The 25,882-nt window shown below is 52.0% G+C and overlaps 1 protein-coding gene across 7 annotated transcripts; it reads right to left on the bottom strand.

Moving 5' to 3' along the window:
- Positions 1-647: 647 nt before the first annotated feature.
- Positions 648-25,882, bottom strand: LOC100875205 (uncharacterized). Of its 7 annotated transcripts, XM_076542303.1 has the most exons (10): positions 22,562-22,701; positions 14,582-14,895; positions 13,457-13,564; positions 12,676-13,021; positions 11,244-12,536; positions 7,833-7,975; positions 7,429-7,758; positions 3,744-3,919; positions 1,899-2,250; positions 648-1,829 (listed from the first exon to the last, which is right to left on the bottom strand). In XM_076542303.1, the coding sequence occupies exons 2-10, from the start codon at positions 14,616-14,618 to the stop codon at positions 1,381-1,383; spliced, it is 3,234 nt and encodes a 1,077-aa protein (XP_076398418.1). In that variant the 5' UTR covers positions 14,619-14,895; positions 22,562-22,701; the 3' UTR covers positions 648-1,380. The 7 variants fall into 7 exon arrangements, with proteins under 7 accessions (XP_076398418.1, XP_076398417.1, XP_076398419.1 ...); XM_076542302.1 differs by lacking the exon at positions 22,562-22,701 and having other exon boundaries at positions 12,628-13,021; XM_076542304.1 differs by lacking the exons at positions 3,744-3,919; positions 22,562-22,701 and adding an exon at positions 3,257-3,342 and having other exon boundaries at positions 12,628-13,021.

The raw sequence follows: 25,882 nt of genomic DNA, 5'->3' as shown, positions 1-25,882 counted from the left end.
TTGTTTTCCCGACCGACGAAAAGGGATTCGTTTACTTTTCGCCGTAAGAGTACGCGCCAGTTTGTTCGTAGGCGTCGAACGCGCGCGCGACGCGTTATCGTCGAAAACAGCGGGAGTGGAGGCGACGAGAGCTCGTTTCGAGAGCGGAGGGTGTCGTCATACTTACAGAGCACACACGGGATTCCTCCGATAAGGTACGGTCAGGCGAAACACGGTCGTAAGACACGCTCTCGGTGTCGAGAACTCGAGATTCGAAGCATCCCTCGATGCGATCCTGCCGCGTTCCTTAACGCCGATCGTCTCGATCGAAACGCGATTTCTTTCTACGCCCTTCGAGCACGCCTTTCTCGATCGACGTTCGCCTCGCGTTCGTCGTCGTCGTTCTCGTTTCGACGACGACGCGCTCGCGCTACGCCAATGCGAGGGGGGCTGCTCGTTCTCGTCCCAACCTTTAACCGAGATTAACCGAGATATCGCCCGTTATCGCCGAAAACACACAGGGATGAAGTTTTCCTGCGCGTTCGCCGACGCCTCTTTCGCCAGCTGGTCGGATCCGTTCCCGTTTGCCTTCGCGTTCCTTCTTACTTTCGTCTTCGTCCCGTGATTCTCGAGAATTCGACTCGCACGCAATTTCGCAACAATACTCGTCGATTTAAACATCCCTTTTTATTTAAAAACAACCGATTCGTTACAATACACTTTGGAAATATATGAACATCAGGATTTCGCGCCGATGGCGATAATAATCCGCCAACGATCGGAACCTACACGATTTCTACGCGACATACGCCACGCGTGGTCATAGTCGACGTTGTCGTTCGAATTTTCACGCGGCACGCGTTTACATTTCGGACGCGCCGTACAACGCGACTAGATACGGATAACTATTATTATTATCGTTATTAATAGCATTATTATTCTTATCGTTATTTAACATTACTACTATTATCGTTATTATTATTATTATTATTATTATTATTAATATTAATATTATTATCATTATCATCATCATATTATTCTTTAAACGTTTTTTCGATTGAACGGCCCAAGAAACCTTACATCTTTGCTTAACAATATGTATATCCTAGCGTCGTTATCGCCTATTTACACTCTGACGGAGGAACGTCGATCGAATATCGCTCGCGATCGCGTTCGTAACGGTCAACTCGATCGACGGCTAACGATAGAAAAAGAAAACGTTCGGTGCATCGCGAGTTCTTTCGACGAAACTATTTACAACGAGTCGAACGATTCGCGTTCGCCGGTCGTTACGTCCGTTTTCCGTGCGACGACCAAACTAAGAATCAACGCGCTCGCTTCCCCCTCGTAACGGTTGCGAGAATCGATCTTTGCTCAACGAGGATAAGTCGAACGGCAGTTTTAAGAGGATATCGAGACGACGGTGGGTCTATCCAAGTGACCGTTGTCGAGAATAATTTTGGTAGCCGTCGCGCTCGGCGACGAATTGCCGAGAGTAACGATGTGCGGGGAAGCGAGCTGATGATGATCGGGCGAGTGACCCGCCGACATCATGACCGGCGATCGATTCGCGCAAGGCGGCGACGGACACTCCACTTTCGGCGAATGAGTTTCGAGCAATTGTTGGTGCTGGTGCTGGTGTTGATGCTGGTGCTGCAATTGCTGCTGTTGGTGCTGCGGATGATGTTGGTGTTGTTGCTGAGAAGCCATCATCTCGTAGTAGATGTTGGGCATGGTCGGTTGATAGGAAACTATCCTGCTGGGTGGCTGAGAACCACCGTAGACGGTGTTCCCGTAGCTGACCTGAGGCATTCCGCCCCCGTGGCTCATCCTTAACTCGCCGTAAGCGACTGTAAACGTGGAGAGAATCGATTAATCGTCCGTTTTCGTTTCCGTCCACGACGAGCGCGATTACGTACCTGGTTCCAGTTTTAAGCTGTCGTTGTTGTTGTTGTTGTTGTTGTTATTGTTATTGTTAGCGGTGGTGTTGTTGTTGTTGTTGTTGGCGGCGTTGCCGGTGGCGGTGGAGTTGTTGCAGGCTGTGGCGGAACCGCAGATCGGCGTGTCGGTGGATTTCATGCCACCCTTCGGTTTCCTCTTTCGCGTCTGAATGCTGTCCTTCTTCATGGTTTGAGGCCTGTTGACGCCGTGCAGCTTAAAGTAGAGACCGCACGCGTTGCAAACCGGCTCGCCCAAAGTGTTGCGACGCCACAGTGACGTCATGGTCGTTTGACAGTTGCTGCAAGAGGTGCCTACGCGTCTCGAAGCGGACTGCGCAAACACGAAATCGTTTTAAAACGCGTTTCATCGTCGCGCCGCCCTTCGGGCTACGAGCCAGACGGATGGTCGGGCAACGGAGGGACTACGAGAACGCGGCGAGCCAGACGAGTCGCGCCGAAGGAGCTGCGGATCCGAGCGAATGCTCCGACGGACGGACAAGCGGAGAAATCGAACAGAGACACAAAGGTAGCGAACAAATTAAACTACTATCCACTTATTCTTTTTTCGAGCAGAATTTCGACTTGGCACGTCGACGAAAAACGAGCTAATTTGTCGGAGAAACCGGAAGGAAGAGCAGAGGAGCAACGCGACGGATGGACTACGACGGCTTTGCAAGTAATAAGGAAAACGGTCAGGAAAGAAAGAAAGATAGAAAGAAAGAGAGAGAGAAAGAGCTTACGACTAGTTTAAAATTAGGTTCGATCTAGGTCGGTCGCGTTGTCTCGCGCGATCGCGATAGACAACGCGAGCGACCGCTCTCCGCGCGAAGTCGCGCCAGATGTTGGTCGCAGCAAACGCGTTCACGATTTACTCGTGTTCGGACGATCGGGATAGGCGCGTTTTCGCAGAGGAGAGCGATCGTACCATGGGTATAGTGGCACCTTGAAGCTACGACGCACGTTCTACCAGAGGTTGCCGTTACGCTGCACGAGGTAACGGTAGGAGAGAATTAAACGTTGTTTGCTTTCGTCGAAAGTTGCGCCATGATAAAACGAGAAAGCGAAAGGGAGGACGAATGAACGATGACGAACGTAAAAATAAAACGTAAAAGAAAAAAAAAATAAAGATATCGATGAAACGGACCGAAAGAACGAGAGTATTCGCGTAACAGAAAATGGGAGCTAAAATGAGAGGGGGAAGGGAGAAAAGTATCAAAGTTTACAGATAGCGAACGAGCTAGAGACGGAGCGAGAACGAGAGAGATAGAGAGGTGAGAGAAAAAGAGAGAAAAAGAGAAAGAGAGAGAGAGAGAAAGAGTTGGGGGGATGACACCTACCAAACGGCGGCTCGATTTCTCCTCGAAGGCGCGACGGGCGCCACTATACCCACAGAAGCCTTTGTAGAAATCGCCCTGGTCCGCCACTGAAACAGAGACAGGATTCCAAACGTTAGGGGTGCTTCTACTTTGGAGCGCGTATCGCACGCGCTACGAATCCTTCAGCCTTCCTTTTACGCGCGAACAACGAACAACGAACAACCGACGACAGACGAACGAGACGCGAATCGACGACCGATCTGTCAAAAGCACGGGTCACGGGCAAATTTCCACACAGGCTCCTGTTGTACGCGCACGCGCGTCCGACGCTCTTCGTTTCGATTTTTCTCCTCTTACTTTCATTTTCTCTTTCGCACTTGCTTTCTTTTTTATTTTCGTTCGCTTTTGTTCACGTTATTTTTTTTTCTGGCTGCATCCGCTTCGCGTGTCCAGGAGATAACAACGCCTCGAAAGGGTCGAAAGAGAAAACACGGCTTCCTTTCCTTACCAATCGCCGCGGCTGCTTCACCAAGGGCCGATTCATTCCGTTCATCTTGTGGTAGAGACCGCATGCGTTGCACAGGTAATGGCCGGTACCGTCTCGTCGCCATAACGGAGTGGAAATTGCTCCGCAATTTACGCACTCGCGGCCCTCCGTAAAGTATTCCGCCTCGATGTTGTGCACTGCGCGATTTCGTACAGTTTTCATAAAGGAACAGGCTTTCTCGCCGTGTCTCGAACGACGACGAACGTTGTCGCGATCGATATATTTTTTGCGGGAAAACGACCGGGTAAAGGAGGAACAGCGCGCATCGTTCGCGTTCCTTTTCTCCCCTTTCGTTTTTCCGTAACACCGAAAAGATAACGGCGAATACCGAGGTGCCTCTCCTACCTTGCCACGCGTATTCGGGAAATAGACGAGCAGCGCATTGGACGGCGCGGGAAGGGGGAAATGCCCGAGAAACGAAGGTTCGTACTTTTCCTATGCCTCGGGTCATACGGTTTTCACTCGTCCTCGAGGAAAAATTAGAAAAATTCTGGAATCGTTGACCGTTGGTAACGGCGTCGCAACTTCGAACCGCTCGTTCTCCGAAACTACGAACAACCTAATCGGTGCTGCCGTTTTCCGCCGAAATCCATCAATCTTGAATAACGATATGTACGCTTCGTATCTTCGTATAAAATACACGGACCACGTATCCGTGTACAATTATCTGTTACTTATTTCTACAATTTTTCTCTCTTTTCGTACGCGTTTCGTAGCATTGTTCGGATTTCGAAGCGTGGATTTCGTCGGAACGCGTTCCTCCGATCAGAAGGCCTTCGATCGAAACGAAGGAAAAGCGAACGCGACGATGAGAGGAAAGGATGACAGGAAACGTAGAAACGTATTTATGCGGCAACTCGCGTCAGAGGATGTAGAGGGACACGCCGCGTTATCGTTACTTCCGGCGTTCTCTCGATAATAACGACTAGCAGCCGTTGGTAGCGCGCCGTACCGTTTCGCGTCGTACCGACGTAACGCGACGGTTTCCGCGTTTCAAAATCTCGCGGACGATCGAATCTCGCGATTTCTACACCGTCGGAGGTTCGCGTCCGATCCAAGAAATGCTCGAGCGACTCCGTTTCGCGTTACCCTCCTCGGGGACCGACGCGTATCTCTCGACGAGAAGAAGAAAGAGAACGTATAGGTCGATGCACGGTACGCGTCTCGCGTATCCGGCAGAAAACGGACTGGGAAGCGATCGGATATCGTACATAGGTAAGCCAAGAGTCGCTGACGTTTGCGACGCTCTCGTGACCTCTGTTCATCGAACGACGACGCAAGAATAACAGACCAAGGGAAAGAGAGAGAGAGAGAGAGAGTGTGAGTGAAAGAAAAGTAAGCAAAAAAAAAAACGCAGCAGCACGTACGATAGGATACGTACTTACATAAGTACGTTCGTTGTTGCGCGTGGCTCTGAACGAGTCGAAAATACGGCTGTTGGTCCGAACACGAGGACCTTCAACTATTGTTCGCGGTCTCGAAACAATTTTTCAGCTACGGGCTGATCAGTCGACATCGCGAACGAGGTGATGCACCGCTTGAAAAAGGGTTCGAATAGCACGAGCTTAGTCGGAAATCGTTAGACGCCTCGGTGGATGACTCAGCAACGAGGAACGAAAGGAACGGCAAAGTCGAATTACCGAAGGCCGCAGGCCATCTTAAGGATGTCGCAAGGGGTCGAACGACGCCGAAACGAGAGAATCGGCGAGAATCAACGGTACGAACCGAGCAGAGACACGCGGACGAGCAAAGTTCAAGTTGGTTCAACCATAGGCAGGTATAATTATACGTATACGTGTATGGGTTGAACGGAAGCCAGACGAGGCGAAGCCAGGGTTAAAGCACGCCGAACCGGAGCAGACGCGCGACCGTCCGCGCTTCGAACCACTCGAGAGCGTTCAAAGATGCATTTTCGTTGCACGCTGGCGTGCACAGACACGGTCGCCGCTTTCTGAAAGGACCACGCGCCACTTGAAAACCTTTCGACGCTCACCCCCTTGCGAGAAACGCGTTCCTCTTTCCTACCCACGCTCGTATTTTTTCATCCGTTAACAGCGTTGTTCGAAACACGCCGACGCTCTCTCTTCGCGTCTTCGAAAACGAACAACGAAACGCGCGATCTCCAAGTTACGATTCGCGACGAGAAAAAAAGAAAAATAAAACGTCCGTCGTCGTTACTTTTTATATCGCGTCTCGAATACGCGAGACATCGACGAAGACGGAGGGAGAAAGGAGGAAAGAAAGAGAGAGAGAGAGAATTCCGCGTCGCTCGGGTAAAAAACAAAAGTTCAAGACGACCTTTTGAACCGTTCGAGTCCTTCGTCGAGATTGCGCCACGCGATGCACCCGACGCGAACGTTATCGCGACAACGGTGGTATCGTCACAATACCCCGCGGCATAAAAATAACGATCCCCGGGCGAATCGAGAAGACTTTTTTGCTTTATCCGAAAGGCGAAATCGATGAATCGAGAAGAGCGTCGTCGGCTCGGCGCGAATCGAGCGACACGCGAAGAAAAGGAAAACGGTCGCGTGACTGGATGAAAGGTGCGCGTGCGCTCGGCGCGGCGTGCCGCCTCGCGAGATACGTCGAAATTATCTAAAATTCGCAGTCCCGAAACAACCAGATACATCTATCGGGCACTATCGTTGCTTTCGTATCGCGCGTAGACGAAGCTAGATTAACGTGGTTGTACGTTGTCTAGGTCAGGGTCGGCGCGCGTATCGGCGTTCGTTTCGATACCGCGTCGCGCACCTCGGCCACAACCGGTTAGCGAATTTGCGATATTCGCGCTCGACGGCGCCGACCGCGTGCTCGCGGGCAACATCGGCGCCGACCCCGCTGAGCGGTCGCGATAACCGGCCAAATTCGTACCTATTCTTCTGGCGTCGGCCGGGAATCGTGTCGCGCGACGACCGAGTACGTTTCCATTCGCATTTCGCACGAAAGATAACGCGATGTCCGAGGAACTGCGAGGGGGGCCGGCGCGGCGAGGCGGGTCGAGGCGGGTCGAGGCGGGTCGAGTCGAACCGGAGCACGGCTCGTCGCGAACGAGAGAAGACGAGGGGAAGCGAAACGATTCGATCGAACCGCGATTTCTAACGAGATCGAAGAAACTTCGACGACGCGTGTCTCGTTTCTCCGTCGACGAGCGTACGAACGAACGAACGAACGCGAAGAAAAAAAAGAATGGAAAAAAAAGGGGCGCGAGATTGACAAAAAAGAACTGTAACGCGATATTTTCCCCTCGAGAAACAACTCGGAGCTTCTCCGTCTCTTTTTTTCTCCCCCAGTTTTCTCTCTCTCTCTCTCTCGCTCCGTTCGTAAGTAAGTCTCGCTCGAGGGAGACGGATCGAATCCTTTTCTCGTTATTTACGATGCACGCAACACGATCCAGCGCGTTCGCGTACGCTTCGAAGCGCCAACGATTTATCGTCTTTCGAGACATCGAACGTAACGCGACACGATTCGTCGTCGTTCGAGAAGCACGAGCGATCGGAGACGTTCTCTCGTCGCGAAGGAGCGGCGCGCGCGAACGGAACGAAAACGATGCTCGCGGGCGTACGCGAATAGAAGAAAAAAAAAATAGAAGCAAAAAGAAAATAGGAAAAGTGTAAGAGAGACGCAAAAAGGTAGAGGTACTCACTGGCGGTAAGACTAGCCGTGGCGCTGAGCTGATGCTGCGTCGGCGTCGAGGACGGATTGACGGCCTGTCTAGCGGAGGGCGACGCGTACTGCGAAGTCAAGGAATCGTTGGACGCCGGGGCGTAACTCCAGGCGGACGCGTCGACGGCCACCGCTCCGACGGTAGCGTTGTTCTGCTGGCTCGGGTACGACTGGCTGTATCCACGAAAGCTGACTCTGCCGCGGAACGGTTGCAAAAATCCCGGTAAAGGCTGATGAGTCACCGTGGCCGACGACTTGCCGCCAGCTCCGTAATCTTCCGAGATCGTCGGAAGGGCCGTGCTCAACGCTCCTGTCGCGCGAGAAAAAAAATCGATGAAGAGGAACGTGCTCTTTAGCGAGAAGCGATCGAGAACGATAGCTTACCTTGCGCGTTCCAGAGCTGCTGCGGCGATCCGGTCAATTCCGTCGGGTTGGCGGTCATGTAAGGAAGCGTGTACGCGCCTTCGGTGGCCGTGGCGTTGGCCGCCGTCATCGTGCTCACGCCGCTCATCGTGCGATACAGGGTACTGAAACAGACGATATCGCCAAACGGAGATGAACGCACGCCCCTACCCAAGGGAATTCTGTCGACGGACGATCGCCGACGACTCGAGTCGCGCTCGAGCGACTCGCGCGCGAGACCGGAAACGAGAAGATCCGTAAATGCGGGCACGCGCCGACACGCAGGGACGTTTTTCGATTCGAACGACGACCACCCGGAACACGACTACTCCATTACCGTTGCCACTGTTACCGCCATTACCTTCATTACCGTCGCTATTACCGCCGGTACCGTTACCATTAGCGACATCGACCTTTTTCCGTACCTGAACTCGACGAGCTGCCCGACCGCGTCCTGCCAACCGACTTCGCCGCCCGAGAACCGAATCGTCCACGACATTTTTCCGAGCGGCGATTGCGCAACGACCGAACGGCACGCGCGATTTCGAAAGCAATCTCGAACGGGCCGGCTCGTTGACGTCGAACGATCGCCGGAAAGCGGGCAAACGCGAACGGATCGTCGACGAAGGTAGCTGTTTATCGACGCGGATGCGACGTAGCGAGATCGCGCGACACGAACCGGAGCGAGAAACGCGCAACCTTGACGCTTCCCGCGACTCCTCGGGACACGTACCGTTCGATCGGTACGTGCTCCGCGGACGATTCGCCTTTTCCCTCGAATCGACGTCGAACGCGAGACGCTTCGAGCCGAGCGACGTTTATCGCGAACGAGAAACGCGTCTCGATAACCGTGCAACGATGACCTTCGCGTTTCGCGATCGTCGAGCGCGACCTATAAACAAAAAACGTACAGGCAAAGAGAAAATCTCTCATTTTCTCTGTTCGCCAGGTGCTAGAATCGGCCAACGTGAACGAGGAAGGAAACAGCGCGCACGGACGTAACACGTGCTACGCGCTCGTCGTTTCCGCGGCGAACACGCGGCACACGATACGCTTCTTGATCTCCCGTTCCCGTAGCGCGAACCGAGTCGACGGAGAATCGTTCGCGTTCTACGATCGACCTCGATAAACCTTAAATCGCATCCTGTCGGATCGGTGAAGAGGGACGCGTCCCGGTAAACTTCGACAATCGAGCGATCGGCTTTCTTCCGAGAAACTTACCGAGACGTTCTCGATCGTCGTCGGTTACCGACGCGCTTCTCGCGTAACCTCTTTCGTCGCCGCTGCTCCGCTTTCTTTCGTTTTCTCCGTCCCCCTCGACGCGTCTACCTCTGTCCGTCGTTCCTCCTCGTTCTTTCGCGTTTGGTCTCGCTGGTTGGACCGACGCGAGGCGACCGGAGCGCGAAGAAAAGCGCGACGGAGAAAAGAAAGAAAAAATAAAAGTGTCGGCCTGCCACGAAGAATGCAGATATCGCGAAACTCGATCTAGAAGGTCGGTGACGGCGGGGTTATAGCCCGTGCTACCGGATCGCTATCCGAATCCTCCGAGTCGATAAGACGCTTCTCACGATACCGCGATACGGAGGAAGAGGAACAAACTTGTTCGGAAGCGACCCTCGACTGTCCTCTCGCGATCTTCTTCGAACCGAGTATCGATACCGTAAAGACAGTTTCGGCTCGGAGAGAAACGAAAGCGATTTCCTCGACCAACGAGAGAGATCCCTTTGATCCGACCGTCGAACGATCCACTCTTTCTTCGCGCGGCCGCGTTGCATCACCCACCGGATATCGAGACGTTCGACGTACGCACCCGGAGAAATAGAGACAGAGAAACTAAACAAAGGACAACGTTTGAGCCACTCACTGCATACCGTGCCGCGCGATACGCCGCAGCGTGCCACCAAATCGCCACCGATTTCTCCTCGGCTGTTCTCTCTCCTTCCGCTTCTGGTTCGCGTCGATGTGTCCTTCCGACGAGATCGCTCGAAAGAGCAGACGGAGAAAGGAATCGACGGACGCGGTTGATCCAAGACGACGTCGAGTGGTCGATCGCGTAACCGTAACCGAGGCGAACGCGAACTGACCGGAATGCGCTCCGACGGTGCGAGCGAACGACGTCGGAGGACCATCTACGCGTTTACGACTCCCCTCTACCCCTCGGCTCTCCTGCTCTGTCCTTTTTCTTTCCTTCCGTCTCACCTTCGTTCTTTTCTTCCTTCCTTTTTCCCTTTCTTTGATACTTCTTTCTTCTCTACGTTGTTTCGCGCCCCTCTCGCTCGACGCTCCCGCCCCTCGATAAACGTTCTCGAGTATATCTCGGATCCCCACCATCGCGATTCCGCTCTTCGATTCGGCGCCGATTTCTCCTCTACAGTCCGCGATCGCGAAACTCCTTCGCGGATCGAGATGGAATCGGCTTCTTCGCTAGAGGTTAAAGGTTAACGCGCGTCGACGAGAAGAAACGAATCGTAACGAGAACGCGTTACCGTCGTGCTCGAAAAGGGGGATACGCGGCACGAGTTGGTTCTCGGAACGCGATGGGTATCCTATACGGTGGTACGAGCGTACCGGACCGTAAACCCCCAACGACGATTCGCTCCGATCCGATTCGCGCGTTCGATCGAGAAAACGAAAACACCGAAAGCGTTACCGGATCGCTCGGCTAATCTCGACGAGGAGATATTCCGCAAAAAGAGCAACGAAAAGTGGATCGTTCTCTGCACCCGAACTTTAGATATCTAAATTCGAAGGTCGTGGCCCGTGCACGTGCACGCCGCATGAGGGACATTGACAAACACCGGACGAGACGGTCGAACCGAAGACTGCTGAATGTCTCGTTCGACCGTTCCTCGACGACCCACGATCGCGTGTACGTTCCGTTCTACCGATCGCCGATAGCGCGGAAAATGCGAACCGCTAAACGCGTCGACCGCGATCGATAACGCTCTCTCGATGCGAGCAGAACGACGCGATCGAAGAATCCGTTTCTATCGGAGTCAATAAACTCTTATCGGTTGTTACTCGCGTAAAAAGGAGCAACGAGGAGAAGCTCGAGCGTTAGACCGATTCTCGATCGCGATCGGAAACGCCGAACGCGTTTATAACGAGATCGCGCGACACGTATCGAGAGTTCGGCTCGTTTTTCGACGCGGGCTTAGTTTTGTTTTCGGTTACGTATCGCCTACGTACACAACCCTCGAAACGCGGAGCATCCCCTTGAGCCGTCGTGCAAACAGCTTTGCGAGGCCGCAAACGGTGTTATACGGGTAAGGTTCGCGCGGCGACCGATCGCGTCACCGTTCAAACGATTTTATCGTTAACGAAGGCCCGTCGAAAACTCGCTTCCCGTGATCGATCGCAAAGGCGATAATCGCGAACGACGAGAAAACTCACCTGGACAGAGGACCGCTGGGCGAGTGCGGTGCCGAGGATCCTTGCTCGTGGTCCGGATGATGATGCGGCGTCCCGGCCGCGTGATGGCCGTAAATCGATTCCATGTACATTTGATCGGAAACGCGATCGGCATCCTGGCCGAGGGAGTGGTTCGTCTGCACGGAAGACGGCGGTTGCATGGCCGTCAGGTGAGCGTACGACTGTCTGCCCTGATCGTTCGGGCTGTAACTACCGTCCGGTTGTCCTTGACGATGAGGCGACGAGTATCCTTGATCGTCGCGCGGACTGCGACTGGAACTCGGTGAACTACCGGTTCGAAGAGTCGGAGATCCTCCGCCACCGCCGCCACCGTCCACGCCGCCGTTTCCACCACCTCCGCCTCCACCACCGCCACTGCCACCACCGTTACCACCCTCACCACCGCCGCCACCACCTCCGCTACCGGCGCGTATCTGATGCTGAAGATACGCGTCGTCCGGCAACACCTCCTCCAACGTGTGATGATGGGGATGATGGTGCTGCTGTTGCTGTTGATGATGATGATGATGATGATGATCGGTCGATCCAACCTCGGTTCCGGAATTACCAGCACCGCCAGCACCGAGACTCGGAAACAATGCACCGAGATTAAACTCTCCCCGAGCACCTCTCATGGCTGCCGTGATCCCGTTCGCTCTCTCCGCGTCCTCGTCGATCTCTTGATGCTGTTGACGATGCTGCTGCTGCTGCTGCTGCTGCTGCCGCGCCGATTGCGATTGCGAGTGCGACTGCGAGCGCGACTGCGATTCGTGTTCGTCCGAGCGACGATGACTCGTCGAGGAAAGCGCGGTGCGTTGGGACTCGTCCGACTGCGAATGTTGCTGATGGAGGTGGAGGTGATGGTTGTGGTGGTGGTGATGATCGGTCGCGGTCGGCGAGAGCGCTTCGATACCGTAACGATGCATCGTCGAACGAGCCGCGTGACTGCCGGTTCGTTTTCCCTCCGGCAACGCGGAGCCCTCGCTCGCCTCTTCGTTATCCCCACCCTTCGAAACGAACGGCTCACTCGCCCCCGGTTCGACGTACCGCGTTCGATGGTGGTGGTTCTGCCGCTGTTGGAGATGGTGTTGTTGCTGCTGTTGGTGGGGGAACCGAGAAACCTGTTGCTGCCGACACTGCTCCTCGAGTTGCCCTTTTCGCAGTTGTTGTTGTTGTTGTTGTCGTTCTTGACGGTCGCGTTCTTCTTCCCATTGCTCCTCCCCGTCGATCGAGCTACCAACCCCGTAGCATCGCGATTCTGCCTCGAGATAACTCCTTGACAAACGATCAGAGAAAATTCGTTAAAATATCGCGCGCGCGATATCGATCCGCGTTCGAGAAAACGAAGCAACTTTTGCCCTCTCACCTTTCTCGAAACACGGAATCTTCGTAATCGAGCGAACGCAATTCGTACGTGGCGCTGGCGTCGTTGGCGTGGTTCGTCGAAACGGCAATAGCCGCAGCTTCTAGGCTGCTCGACTTCGCGATCGCGCCATTTTCAATTTCCTGCTGGCCCGCCTCCAGCACGCCCATCGCGTCCCCGCCTTCTTCGCCCTCGCGCTTTCCGTACTCTAGCTGCTGTTGCCGGTCTTCTCCTTGTTCTTGTCCTCGGAAAACCTCCAAAATTATCGTGCCGTTTTTCGAAACCATCCGTGTGTCCGTTCTCCGTTCATACTCCTCTTCGTCCCCGTTCTCTTCCACGATCTCTAGCATTTTTTCGTTCGCGTAGTTCGCCTCTTCGTCCACGTACTCGATCGGTTCTGCGAACATCGCGTTCTAATTTTAACCGCCTATCAAAACATATAAATAAGTACACGGACGCGTACGTCCGAAACAGATCTGTCGTTTTCGCCGTTGCACGCGAACCGTGCAATAAACTGTCGATAATCGCGCCCGATTCGAAACCAGTCAAAGTTCGATCGGCCGATCGATCACCGATCGTATTTTTAGCGATAAATCGTTTTCCGCGACGAAAGTCGAGCAAACGTCGCGAGACGAAGATCGATCGCGAGTCGAAGGTACCGTACTCGATACGTTCCGACCACTGTTGCTAGCCAGTAAGTTACAAAAATAACCGATCGCCGTTATCTGTCGCTCGTTAGCGGTCGCGCGTACTCGCGTATTCTCCTCGGTCGCGTCGCGTTCGTATTTGCCTCTAATATTCGGAATCGGAACGAAAGAGTAACGACGCTTACCCGTTTCTCGTAGAAGAATCGATGGAACGGAACGAAAAGGCAGAAGCGAGTTCGAGTCGATCCCGCTCTCGTACGCCGCGTACCGAACGATTCGAACGGATGGAACAACTAGAAAACGTATGATTCGTTATACGTACACGCGTTACCAGCGAAGACGATGTTCTCATTTTTAAATCAAGCTGTCCACGAAAGCGCTCGCTTATCGCTCTACTTATCGTCGAGCTATCGGCGCATCTTCTTATCGATCAACGATCGCATGCTCGCGAAACGATTGGGTAAATGGCTACCGTCGAAAGCGAGGTCGATCGAGCAGGTAAGTGAGCGACAGAAGGGTGAACGGGAACGAAAAGAAAGGAACGTGGAACGAACGCGGAAACGGAGGTAAAGCGACGGAAGAAGAGAAAGGTAAGTGCAAAAACAAAGAAGAACGGAGACGAATCCGGAGAAGAGCGTAGACTGCTCCGGCTCCGATATCTTCGACCAAACACGCTGTATCGACCGTTTAACATTCAGTCGACCTTATTGACGTTACCTAATCGAATTGGAAAGGTCAGGCTTGCCGGATTATCTGACGATTCGTTTCGTGGCGAATTCTATTAAAAAACATATTTTTCGCGAAAGGTCCAAGTACGAGTCGTCCCCCATCCGAATAACGTAAATACGAGAGGAATCGCGACTAGTAACGCGACCGTCGCGAAATAAAACGTTCGAAAGGAAAGTTGGTCGTTGAAGAGTGGTCGAGAAGCCGGCGAGAAGTCGCGACCCCGATCAATCATTCGGACGAAGAAAATACGAGATCGACGTCGCGCCGAGAAACCTCTTTCTAGCTCGCGTTAGCTCCACCAACGAAACTAGAGCGTATCGTTGGCCCCGAACCTATTCCGCCGACGAGACTGTTAACGCGAACGCGTACCGAACAATCGAAACTGCTGTAGCTCGTAAAGTTTCGTGGAGAAAATCGTACGCCTAGCTCCAGGGTTGTTCGAGCGACGTCGGCCCAGAGAAACGAGGTTAACGTTCTCCGTGGAAGCGGTAGCGAGAACTCGCTGGTCGAACGGAAGACGTTTCGTACATCGGGGGCAGAGGTTGTCCTTATCTTCTTCTTAGCCTCATAAAAACGCTCACCGTTATCCACGACGTAAGCGACCGAGACGACGTACATCGATGCGGTTTACGACGAGATTTTCAGAGATTTCAATAGCCCCTTTATCTCGACCTCTTTGATCCTCTTCCTCCTCCTCCTCCTTCGTCTCCTTCCTCGTATTCGTTCCCGTCTCCGTCTTCTCTCCCTCTCGCTCGGACCGTTTATCGTTCTCGCCGCCCTCTTCCTCCAGTTCCTTTTTCCCTCTTTTCGTTTCTTCCGTTCCTACTCCCGCGTTCGTTCCGTCGCGTCGTCTTCGTTTCGCCATTAGAAAATTTCACTACTCGTAACGGTGCAACTATGGAAAACGATAACTCCGATAAGACGATACGGATTGGCACGCGACCACGATGCGGACCATCTATTTCTCGTCGAATCGCTGCTACTATTCTTTGCTAAAGTAACTTTGCTCTCGATGCGCTCAACGACTCGACTTTCCTTAAATTTCGACGTTTCTTTCGCCGAGGAAGCGGTTCAACGCGGTTTACCGATTTTACTCCTGCGTTTCGATAACCGCCTACAGTCTTATCAAAAAGTTTCGTCGCTTCGACGGATCGTTAGCGACGAGTTAGTTGCATCGGCAAGTAATTTGCGGTTTATTAACGTTGTCGGATGTTCGTAAAACGAATAGTCGAACGATAAATACCGTCTGGTACCTAATTATTTTAGCCAGTACGCGTTGTATGACGCGTGAGTCACGCGATTTTGAAAAGTTAACGCGGAGGTAGGAAAGAACGAAAACAAAGGTTTCCTCTCGATCGAGAAGCAGAAACAAAAGGAAAAGAAGAAGTGGCCGCGATTGAATCATCGACGCGGTCTTACCCCGAGAACGGAAACGACGTCGACCGCGATCGCGACCGTTCGCGTACGCCACGAGGAGCGAACGAAGGCGAGAGGGTGACGGCTTATACTCCGTATAAACCGTAAACCATACCGGAAGCGGACGGTGCAAACTAAAGCGACGCGTTAGCCGGTTCGAAGGATCACCGCGATCGAGAGTGGCGAATACGAGTGGAACCGTCGACTGGAGATTCGATGGTACGTGTTTCGACGACTCCGAGGGAATGCCGCGTGTCGGATTTCTCTGGTGTTTTTTACGAAACACGCTCGAGTTAGGTTTTACCCCCGTTCCCGGATTCGTTTGGCCCCATTAACTTTCCAACCCGACCAGACCAGCGTCTCGAAAAACGACCAACGAACCATGAATCTCGAGACCTGCCAATTATCGATCCTTCACCGATTTCTCTCGCTCGTTCGTGACGTCGTTTCTCGGCATCGTATTCCACGTTCGAGCAAAAAGCTCTTGGCGATCGATTCGACGACGATTCGACGACGATTCGACGACGAACGCGTAAAGCACGGTTCCTCCGGTGGTGCGCGATGCGTGTCGAGTGTCAGCCGTCACGAGCCGCGAAACAACGAAACGCAGACCGCGTGGCGTAACGCGAGAACTTTCCGACTCTCCCTCGCGTCTCTTTCTCGCCCTTTTGCTTTTCGTCCCTCTTAATCTCTCTCGACCTCGGTTAGCCGAACATCTTACGATCATCCTTCTCGAATTCCAAACGCGGTTAAGCGCCACCCTCGTAAATCCGCGCCTAAAGGCTGTTCGAGTAGCGTGCCTGCTAGGCCTTCACCGGCGAAAAACAGCCCTGCCACGTTGTCTTTCTCGTCCTTGATTATCGTCCGCCACGGAAATTATTCGCTCGCTTCGAAAATTTTTTATTTACGAGCATCGACGTACTTCTAACTAATTAAATTGTTTCTCCGAGCCCCTAACTTCGATAGCGTGCACGAGTTCTCGGAGGATTTTCGCGAAACGAATAAAATCGTCGACGTCGAAGCGCATTCGGTCGATAATCTTGGACAATTTGACCGCGATTTCGTTTGCCGAGTTATACATCGATGGAGAGTTTATGGAAAAAAAAGAGGGAACGAGCGAACGATTCGAGCAAGGGAGAGAAGAAAGAGCGAGAGAGACACCGTGGAGAGAGGGACGCGCGAAGAAACAGAGGGAGCGAAGCGGTAATAAATCAGTCGTCGAAAGGTCGAAGGTCGTCGGCGGTGCTCCACTATATTCACATCGAGACCGTAATGGGATATTAAGTCGAGAGGATTTTCGAGTTAATTTTCTAGCTTCGGAACGCAGCTGCGGGACGAGAGACGGTTATTAGTTTGCCTCGATGCGACGATTTTCGGCCCTCGTTTCTTCGTAACCTCTCTCCCTCGTTACCCGTTTGTGCGAGGTTTCGTCGATACGAGAGAAAGAGGGATCGAATTTGTCGATATCTATCGCGATCCGAACGACGAACGCGCGACACCTTCGTTAACCTCGAAGACCACTCTCTGGCGACACCCGCTTAAGTAAACGAATAAACAGGGCATTTACGGATTTTCTCGCCCTAGAAAATCAAAGAATCGGAGCACCGCACGATCCCTTACCGACACGACTCGACCGTTTGTTTTCCTAACACCGCAAAACCAAAGGATTAGGTCACGAAAACATCGTCCGTATTTTCTCGAACGGTTTCGTTCCGATGGTGTCGTCGTTAAAAAGAAAAAGGAAAAAAAGGAAAAGAAAGTAGGCGAACTGGAAGGAAAAATATATGCGACGAACGATAAACGCTCGACCCCGTATGCGCGTAAATTGTCTAGGCGAGGGTGCGGGGAGTGGAGCGAAAATGTTTGCGTAGCAGGCAAACAGGCGGGCTAGGCAAGTAAAGCGAACGAGCAAGCAAGCAAGCAAGCAAGCAAGAGAGGACGGAAGGGCGGGCGGGCAGGTTTACGGTATACGCTCGCTGGCCTGCCAGCGAACAGCAGTTCTGACGTCACATCCTGCGCGGGCGGACATCCGGTTTCGTTGCCGGACTCCTGTCCCAGAGCGATAACAAAAATCTACGTTCGTTAAAAGAAAAGAATGAAAAGTAAACGGGGAAAGGAGAAAAAGAACGGTCGCCGCTACCCTTTTCGCGTCCTCGTGGAACCCGTCCGTGCTTCGTCGAGTCTCCTCGAATCGAACGGAATTTCGAAGACACCCGAATCCCCGAGCGCTCGAGCAAACGATCGGCAAATCGTGGGACCACGCGAGGAACGAGAAGGACGGTAGAGAAAGAGAGCGTTGGAAATCCCGACGGGATTAACCGACGGACAGAACACGGACGTCCCTCCTTTTTCCCTGTCTGGTTCGTCGAGTTCGTCGCGTCGTTAGCAATAGCGATCCGTCCGTCTGTCTTTTTCTCGGCGAAGGTGACGCTCACGTACGAGATTACGACGGACCCTGGTCGCGCGCACAATTTTTCGACGAACGACCAGTTAGACGGTTTCGAAAGGACGATCGCAAATATTTGCCTCGTTATTATTTTACGACGGTGCTTTGTCGAACGTTGGATTATCCGTTTACTACGATCCACCACCCTTCGTCGTGCCGAGAGAGAAACCCTGGCCGACGTACTTACGCGCTCTCCGCTTTTCCAGCTTTTCGCGTAACGCGATCAGAATTATTGTCGATTTGTCGATTTTTCATCGGCGCTCGCGCGTATACCAAGAGCACGCGTCGGTAAGGGGAAACTCGGTATCGCGAATTTTGTTATTACGTTGTTAAATTTGAAACATAGGCGAAGACAATTTGGCAGAATTTTCCATTCGCGAACAAAAGCAGCAGTCGAAGACGTTCGACCCGCGAGTCACAGATGGCATTAGTTCGCTATACGTAGTTTTGCAGCGTCGCGCGTGGTCGAGGAGGGTTGCGATTCGCGTTGCGCTTCTAAAAATCGGCCCGCGAGACCGTCTCGACGGTCAGAGGGCGGACTCCGAAGTTCGGTTGGAAGCGCTGGTCTGGTGCGCGAAGATAACCGGTGGCACAGCGGGGGCGTTTTAGGGGCGGTGTTCGCGTTCCTGAGGGACTCGACTTGTTTTTCCCTGGAGGAAAGCTCGGCAACGAACGAGCCGTTCCGGAGCAGCGAGAAACCACTCGCACCGTTTCGACCGATAACGCCCGCATAAAACAGGCGAAACCGCATCGACGCGGCTCGCAACGGACCACCACGAGACCGACGACAACGACTTCGAAGCGTTTCAGACCAACTTCGTTTCCGTTCCCCGGCTCGCATGGGAAAATAACCGACTATTTTTCTCTTATCGTCGACGGTTCCGTGCCTCGATTACGAACAAGCGCCCGTCGCTACTCGCGTTCTCGCTCGCTACGGATTGTTCAGCTGTCTCTTCCGCGGCGACCAAAAGGAAAAAAAAAAGCGAATCGCGTTTGCAAAGGACTCGGAGAGCGTCGGTAACCCCTATAAACGTGACCGCAGGTGGCCGAACCGAGCCTCTCTCCTTCTTTCTTCTTCTCTCTTTCTCTCTACTCGCTTACACGGAGAAATTAATTCCCCCTATTCGCCGAACGCGTGTACCGCGTAGTCCGGATCGTTGCGCGAAACGTTGCGATCCAATTACCGATCGCGGGATCGATCGATCGAGTCGACGATCGAGCCGAATCGAAATCGCGGGAGGAGGAAGGAAACGGTGAAAGCGAAAGAGAAAGACGCGTTAAACGTCGTCGCGGTTTATCTGCGCGTCCTTGGCTAATCTCTGTCCGTGAAAGATTACCCTATCACCGCCAGCGGTTACGCTACGTCTCCGTCGTTCTGTACGCGTAGGCGTTTCCATCATCCCTATCGTTCGCGTAGCTTTCGTTGCATCGGTGTCTACTCGTCTCCTCGCTTTCAGCGAAAACGCGGCACACCGTCTCCTTTTTGCTAGCGCGCGTCTTCCGATATTCCTTTCGACCCGCCGACACGATATCCGCCACGAGACTAATTCGAAGAAGCCACTCTACTTTCCTTATTTTTCGACGCGGCCGTATACGCGATGTTCCTTGAAACGGTTCGAGACGGCCGAATCGTTATCGAGACGAGCGCGGTAGCTAAAAAAAACGACGTCGATATCGACGATCGAGGACGCTCGCGTTCGAGGACGTTCCGATAACGCGGTCGATTCGTGTACGCGGGACAAACTCGCGCGACCAATGTCCTCCTGGGTAAAATTTCTACGATCGTTTCTACGGCGAAACGGGAAAAGCCCCGAAAACGGTTGGCGCGACGAACGAACCCGGTATCGCGATTAGGTCGCGATACGCGAAAAGGTATATCACCTCCCGATGAACTTGGGAAAAAAAATTGATCGAGAGAAAGCGAAATAGTAGCGAGTAAAAAAAACGCAAAGTAATAAGGGGTAAAAGGGAGGAGGCAAAGCGGTACGATGCGCGTTACGTTGGGTCATGCTGCGAAGCGTTATCGCGGTGCGGCGAGGAGCGGAGAGACGCTCGACCGATACCTTATCTGGAGTAGTTGCACGCCGACAGTGGTTCTCAACCGGTTGCCCGACTCTTTTTCGTACGATCCGTAGAAACAGCCACGGTCGGACACGCGAGGAAAAAGCGCGGTACGTTCGGACGCGCGTATCGACGACATCCTCCCCCGGCGAACGACGACGGAGCGGGACGCGAGAAAATTTTCCAGGGGGAGAACGAGTACGTTCGATGTTTACCGGTCGTGCTCGACGATCGAGGAGGAACGTGCCGGCGCGGCAGGTACGCGCGAAAACGCGTAAGCGACTCGCGAGCACGAATCTCGACTAGGCCAACGGGCCGAAACAAGACTACTGACAGAACGGAGCTAAACGTTTGTTGGTCGAGCACCGGTGTATCGCGAGATAACCGGTATCGCGGTAGCTGCTACACCGGCCGATAGAACGCCACCCACCATTCCGCGTTGCACGCTGTCGAGACAGAAAACGCCGCGTGACGAATATAAACGTACATGTACGCGTCGCGTCCCATCGGCTCGATATTTCGCGAAATCAGTCGTCGCGAGAGTCGCCATCGATTCGGTCGCCGGCATTCGAACGTTCGCTTTTGGAGGCTCGTGCGACGTTCCTCGTCTCCGCTCTTTCGATCCGCCGTTCGCGTTCGCGCCGAAATTCTACTCGACCTTTGCCAGAATCTTCGCGTTTTTCTCGTCCTTTTCCGTCGAGAGCGAGCCAACCGAAGCGACGGAAAGTCTATTCGAAAAATTCCAACGTAAACCGGTGAAAAAAGAAGGAAAACACCGATCGCGTTAGAAAAACGACACCGGTAGAAACTGGAACAAACGGTAGTCGCGAGTTTAAACTGCCGGTGCGTTAACTCGCCGTTTCGAGAAGCTCGAAAACAATGGGTAACCCAGACGGATCGTAAATAACGTAACGCAATGGTACGCGAACGCTATTCATTCGCGACCACTCCGAGACTCGTTTTTCTCGAGGCTCGCGGCAAAGAAACGGAAACGCGACGCGACACGATCCGACTTAACGCACCGTGCAATTTTCCTGCTTCGATCGGCTCGTAAACCTGCCTAAGCCACGATCGATCTCGTTCCGAGGGTTGTCGCGATGAAATCAAGGGGAAAATTCGCATAGAAGGAAATGGTCGCAGCCGTTTTACGACATCCTCGATACGCGACGGCGCATCCTTCTCTTCCGTCTTCTCCCGTTTGCGCCCGTAAGCGGCGATCTCTTCGTTTTCCTTCGACGAGCATCGATTCGACGAAACACGAGTCGATCGTTCCGATTATCGAGAACGGCCGTGTTTCACGGACCGAGTGAAAATTAACGTTTCGACGCAAATAACGCCAATATCGTGCTATTGTTGCGTACGTTGACCCGTGACGGCACAACGTGTCCGCCGGATGGTAGAAAAACTCCGATAACGAGATTGGACTTGGACCCTCGACTAGTCGGAACTTTGCGTTCTCTCCTATACGCGTACTCCGAAACCTCTTTACGAGCATCGAACCGCGTTCAATCCCCCTGAATACGCGGAAACTAGCGAACCCCGACCTTTACCCCGGTGAATTCGCACCTTCGAAGACGCGAATCGGAATTCCTTTTCGTTTCTGCGAATCGCCTAAATAAATTCGTCCCGTGATCTACGTATATCGATCCGCTAGTCGAGCACGATCGGTTGCGCGACGAGGCAACAAACGGATCAGGGGGAGTGTGTACGAACGGACGGACGAAGAAACAGACGAATGGACGAACGGAATAACGCAAACAAACGTATCATCGATGGAGCAAGAACAGATGATTCATCGTAACGTTCGACTTGCCAAACAAAATTCGATCGTCTAGTCGTGCTTTCTTTCGATTCGTTTGCCTCTCCTTCCGAGCGTTCGAGGAAAACGTCCAGAAGAATAAGCGGCGCACGGAAGTAGGTCGAGTCTCCGTCGGAGAAACGTTCGCGATTTCTTCGATCGATTCCGAAGCGAACAAATTACTTTGAAGGCAACGAGCAAATTAGTGGGGGTAGACGGAACTAATAGAAACGATAAGGAGTCCGAATTCGATAGCGTATTCCTTCATTCTAATTTGTTCCGAAATAAAGGTTGATCGTTCGTCGGGCGATTCTAAGAACCGAAATGCTCGTTCGCCTGGTCTGCGAGCACCGACGAATACGCTGCGTACGATCGAACTACCGAAGAAAAAGGGAACAAACGAGAGCGTAGAAAATTGTAACGGTCGAATGCGTTCGTTGATGCAGGAACGATCGGGAAGTAGCAGAGGATAGGAAAGAAATTTTTTCAGAAAGGAAATTGCCACTGCTCGAACAGAAATATTCGTCGCGGATCGAGCAGCGATTTACGGATACGCGATGACGACCACGGCGACGACGACGACGAACGCGTAAGTCGCGTTATCGACAGCGCACCAGTGAAATTATCACTCTGATATCCAACGTATATACATCCCCCACGATCGGCTACCGGTTCTCCAGTGAGTCGCGGACCATCGACCCGTAGCTAACCGATTTCTCGACAGAGTTTCTTCGTTTTCTCGACCGCCGCGCCGGTCGCCGCGCTATCGAATCACCCGATATATTTGCGCGTTAATGTTTCGCGCGGTGACTATCAGGAAAATGGGCAAAGTTAGCTCACCGTGTTCGTTTCGTCGATAGTTCGTATCGTCTCCGTGACTTTTCTCCGTGCCTCTTCCTCTTTTCATCGTCGAACGATTCGCGACGACCGTTCGAAAATCGACTACGACTACGGTCTCGCGAACGGCGAACCTTCTCTCCTTCTTTTTCCTGTCCGTTCGCGGTTCTCTTCTGACCGGACACGATAACCGACTGCCGCCGCGCGATCGTGCTAGTTCGCGTTTCCAACAAACACCGACCAACGACGATTCGATCGAACGAAATCTTTCCGTCGTTCACCGATTCGAGCGGAGTACGCGTTGACCACCGTTCTCAGGATCGACGACGGGACTGGGGCCCGTATCGCGTATGGACGGAACAGAAGCAGCCTGAGTAGAGTGGAAGAAACACGGAGAAGGCGGACGGCCGAATCAACGGAATCGTAGCGTTTTTCCGTTCGATTCGAAAGTGGAACCGAATCATTTTCTCGAAGAAAAGTCTTGTTCGGCAATCGTTTAAATGGGAAAACCTTCGGTGAACCCGCGTTCGACTCGTTCTTGTGTGCGCTGCTCAAGGGACAAGAGGAGAATAACGCCGAAGAAAACTATAACTCGATGCATCTGCATGCTCCTGTTCGTACGCCTCGATTTATGTCCGTTCCTTCTGTTTCTGTCTATCGCGAATATAATTCTTGCCTTTCTTCGTGTATCTTTCTTATCGCTCCGCTGGAATATACATATACATGTATTTGTCGTCACATTCTCCTCCTCCTCCTTCTTCTCCGTCTTCTCCTTCTCCTCGGTCTCAAATTCTAATGATCCCCTCCTTCGTGAGCCGTCGCTCCGTCACCCTTCCGAACCTAAATCAAACCCGCTGCCCCTCTTGCCTTCCTCTCCGTCGCTTTTCCATCTTCGTTGCCTTCTCGTCCTTTTTCTTCTTCTTTGTCTATTTCTTTTACCGCTCTTGTCTCGCCGATATTATGTCGTTACCCATCCAACTTACCTTGCTGTCCTGCCGACTTAAATTATCGACTTTATGGATAATTTATCGGTAAGTCATCGATTAAACCTCGTTGAACAACGATGAAACGATACGAGCAACGTAACGTCTGTCCCTGCATTTTCCTATCTTCTTCTTTTTATTTATTCGTCGCTTATTCACGTAACGCCAACTGATCTGGAATATAATTAGTCATGGAGCTACGTAGACAACGTAGAGAAGCGGAGCATCGTGCTCGACGCGATGATTCCTTCGAGCAAAGACTTTGAAACGCGTTGTTCGATTTTCGTGTCGCGTAAATATTTGCGCGCAAACTGCAAACGCAACGATGCGCTGTTCGTCCGCTTGGTACTCGCGTAAGTACTTACGTATACGACCCTTTATGATGAGTCCCGATGAGTCACGAGCTTTTCTTTCGCGATCGTTTCGTGCTGCGCGTAAACAAATTACCTGCGGCAACGAAAATACGAAAATACCGATCGTTCGTGCGAATGAGTCACTCTAAAATGCCAGCCTACGAATTTACGATCTACGCGTACCGAAACGCATCTTGCAACCGAATCGACCAACAATGATCAGCCGCGATTTCCCCGATAACGTCTCTCGGCTTATCGCGTAATGTCTATTTACGTAAACAGCTTCCCGCTAACAAGATTCCCTTAATCGATTTACAACCGGTCCGACCCGATCGTTTCGATTCACCGAGATTACCCAGATGCGACTCGACATCGACGTCCAAGGATACGCGGTTCATTCATTCGCCTTCAACGCGAACGATCAGATTTCATTTCTCCGTTCGCTGCTTCGTTCATTCATTCGACTTAAACGCGGTTCTCGCGTAAAAGTTCCTGCTCTCGTCCAATTACTTCGTTCCTTGTCCTTTTTTTCTCTTTTTACGAATACTGGACGAAAAAAAAACGTACGCTCGTTAAACCAACCGACAACCTCGACTTTTTCGTACGCGTAGTAGTATCCGCCATCGAATTACCTCGAAGCGGATGGCAAGTTCTCCGGTACATATACGTATATACTTATATGTATAGCTTACGAACGCGTTATCGGTAACTAGAGTACGTCGGGGCTGAGGGTAAGGGGAACACGAGCATACAGAGCGTATAGAGAGCATATAGAGAGAGAGAAAGAAAGAGCTAACTACTTACACGCCACGATAGTTGATCGACTGAATCGACGACCAACGTTTGCCGGCAATAGTTTTGTAAACAACCGTGCTTATATTTCGAAGAAACTCGTTTAAATAAAACTCCGAAAAGTTACGAGCTCGAATGCCAACTTAAATGTCGTAAAGTGATACGAAATAATAGCTGTGCGAGGAAAATTACGCGAAAAGAAACATTACCTTGGCGATAACGTAACTATTCTATGCTTCTTTGTTGCCAATTATTCTCGTAGCATGAATTATTCTCGTTTCGAAATTCGAAAAACGAAATCTGATTAATTCCTTCGAATTTCTACGAGTTATTCTTAAACCGCGCTCGCGTTATCTCTCCGACGCGACGCGACGGCGAAAAGATTCGTTCGTTTCCGAATAGAAGAAAATTACCGATCGACTAAAATCTCGATCCTTGAGACTCGTTCCTCGCAATGGAACACACGGGGGTTCGCTTCGCTCGTTGCCAATCTCTTTTAACAACCTCACCGTTCTTCGCTTATTGTTTTCCTCTACGAACGATCAACCTTCTCGCCAGAGTTTCAGCTCCGGTACGTCTATACAAAAGACGCGAAGCGAATAAGCAAACGTAACGTCGATCCGTCATCTTTGTCGACCATGTTTTGTCGTTTAAATTATTTTCTTTTCAAAACGCCGACGTGCTAAAACTAAGCTGGTGTTACGATATCCTTCTTCCGCTAACTTCCTCGTACCTTCTCCTTTTCTCTCTCTCTCTTTCTCTCTCTTAACCATATTCCGACTTGAAACACGTGTCACGTATGCGTTGTCGCGCATGCCGTTGCAACTAATTAAGGGATAAATTAGCGTTACGAGTTGTTATTATCGACGATGTTGGTCGACAACGGTACCCTTTTGACGGTACTTTTTCGCCATTGAGAAAATCCAAACGCTCAATTACGTTATCGAATCGTACTAAACATCGTATGTACTATTATCACATGTAACTATTGCTATTATATTCGAGGTAAGTAGAACGGTAACTGGTCTTGCCGATTCGAAGCAAAAATGGCTGTCGGTCAAAGGTCGATATTGTTCAACGATGCGCGACTACATTTTTCCAAGCACGTTTGCGCCGATGCGACGTGTAACGATAGCAAAACAAAATGTTACATCCCGCAACACGTTGATATCGATCGTCGATATTTCGGTCTACTC

The sequence above is a fragment of the Megachile rotundata genome, chromosome 2 (genome assembly GCF_050947335.1).
Source record: "Megachile rotundata isolate GNS110a chromosome 2, iyMegRotu1, whole genome shotgun sequence".
NCBI classification, from domain to species: domain Eukaryota; kingdom Metazoa; phylum Arthropoda; class Insecta; order Hymenoptera; family Megachilidae; genus Megachile; species Megachile rotundata.
Note: the sequence above shows the minus strand (reverse complement) of the source record. Positions and strands in the feature narration are given on the sequence as shown.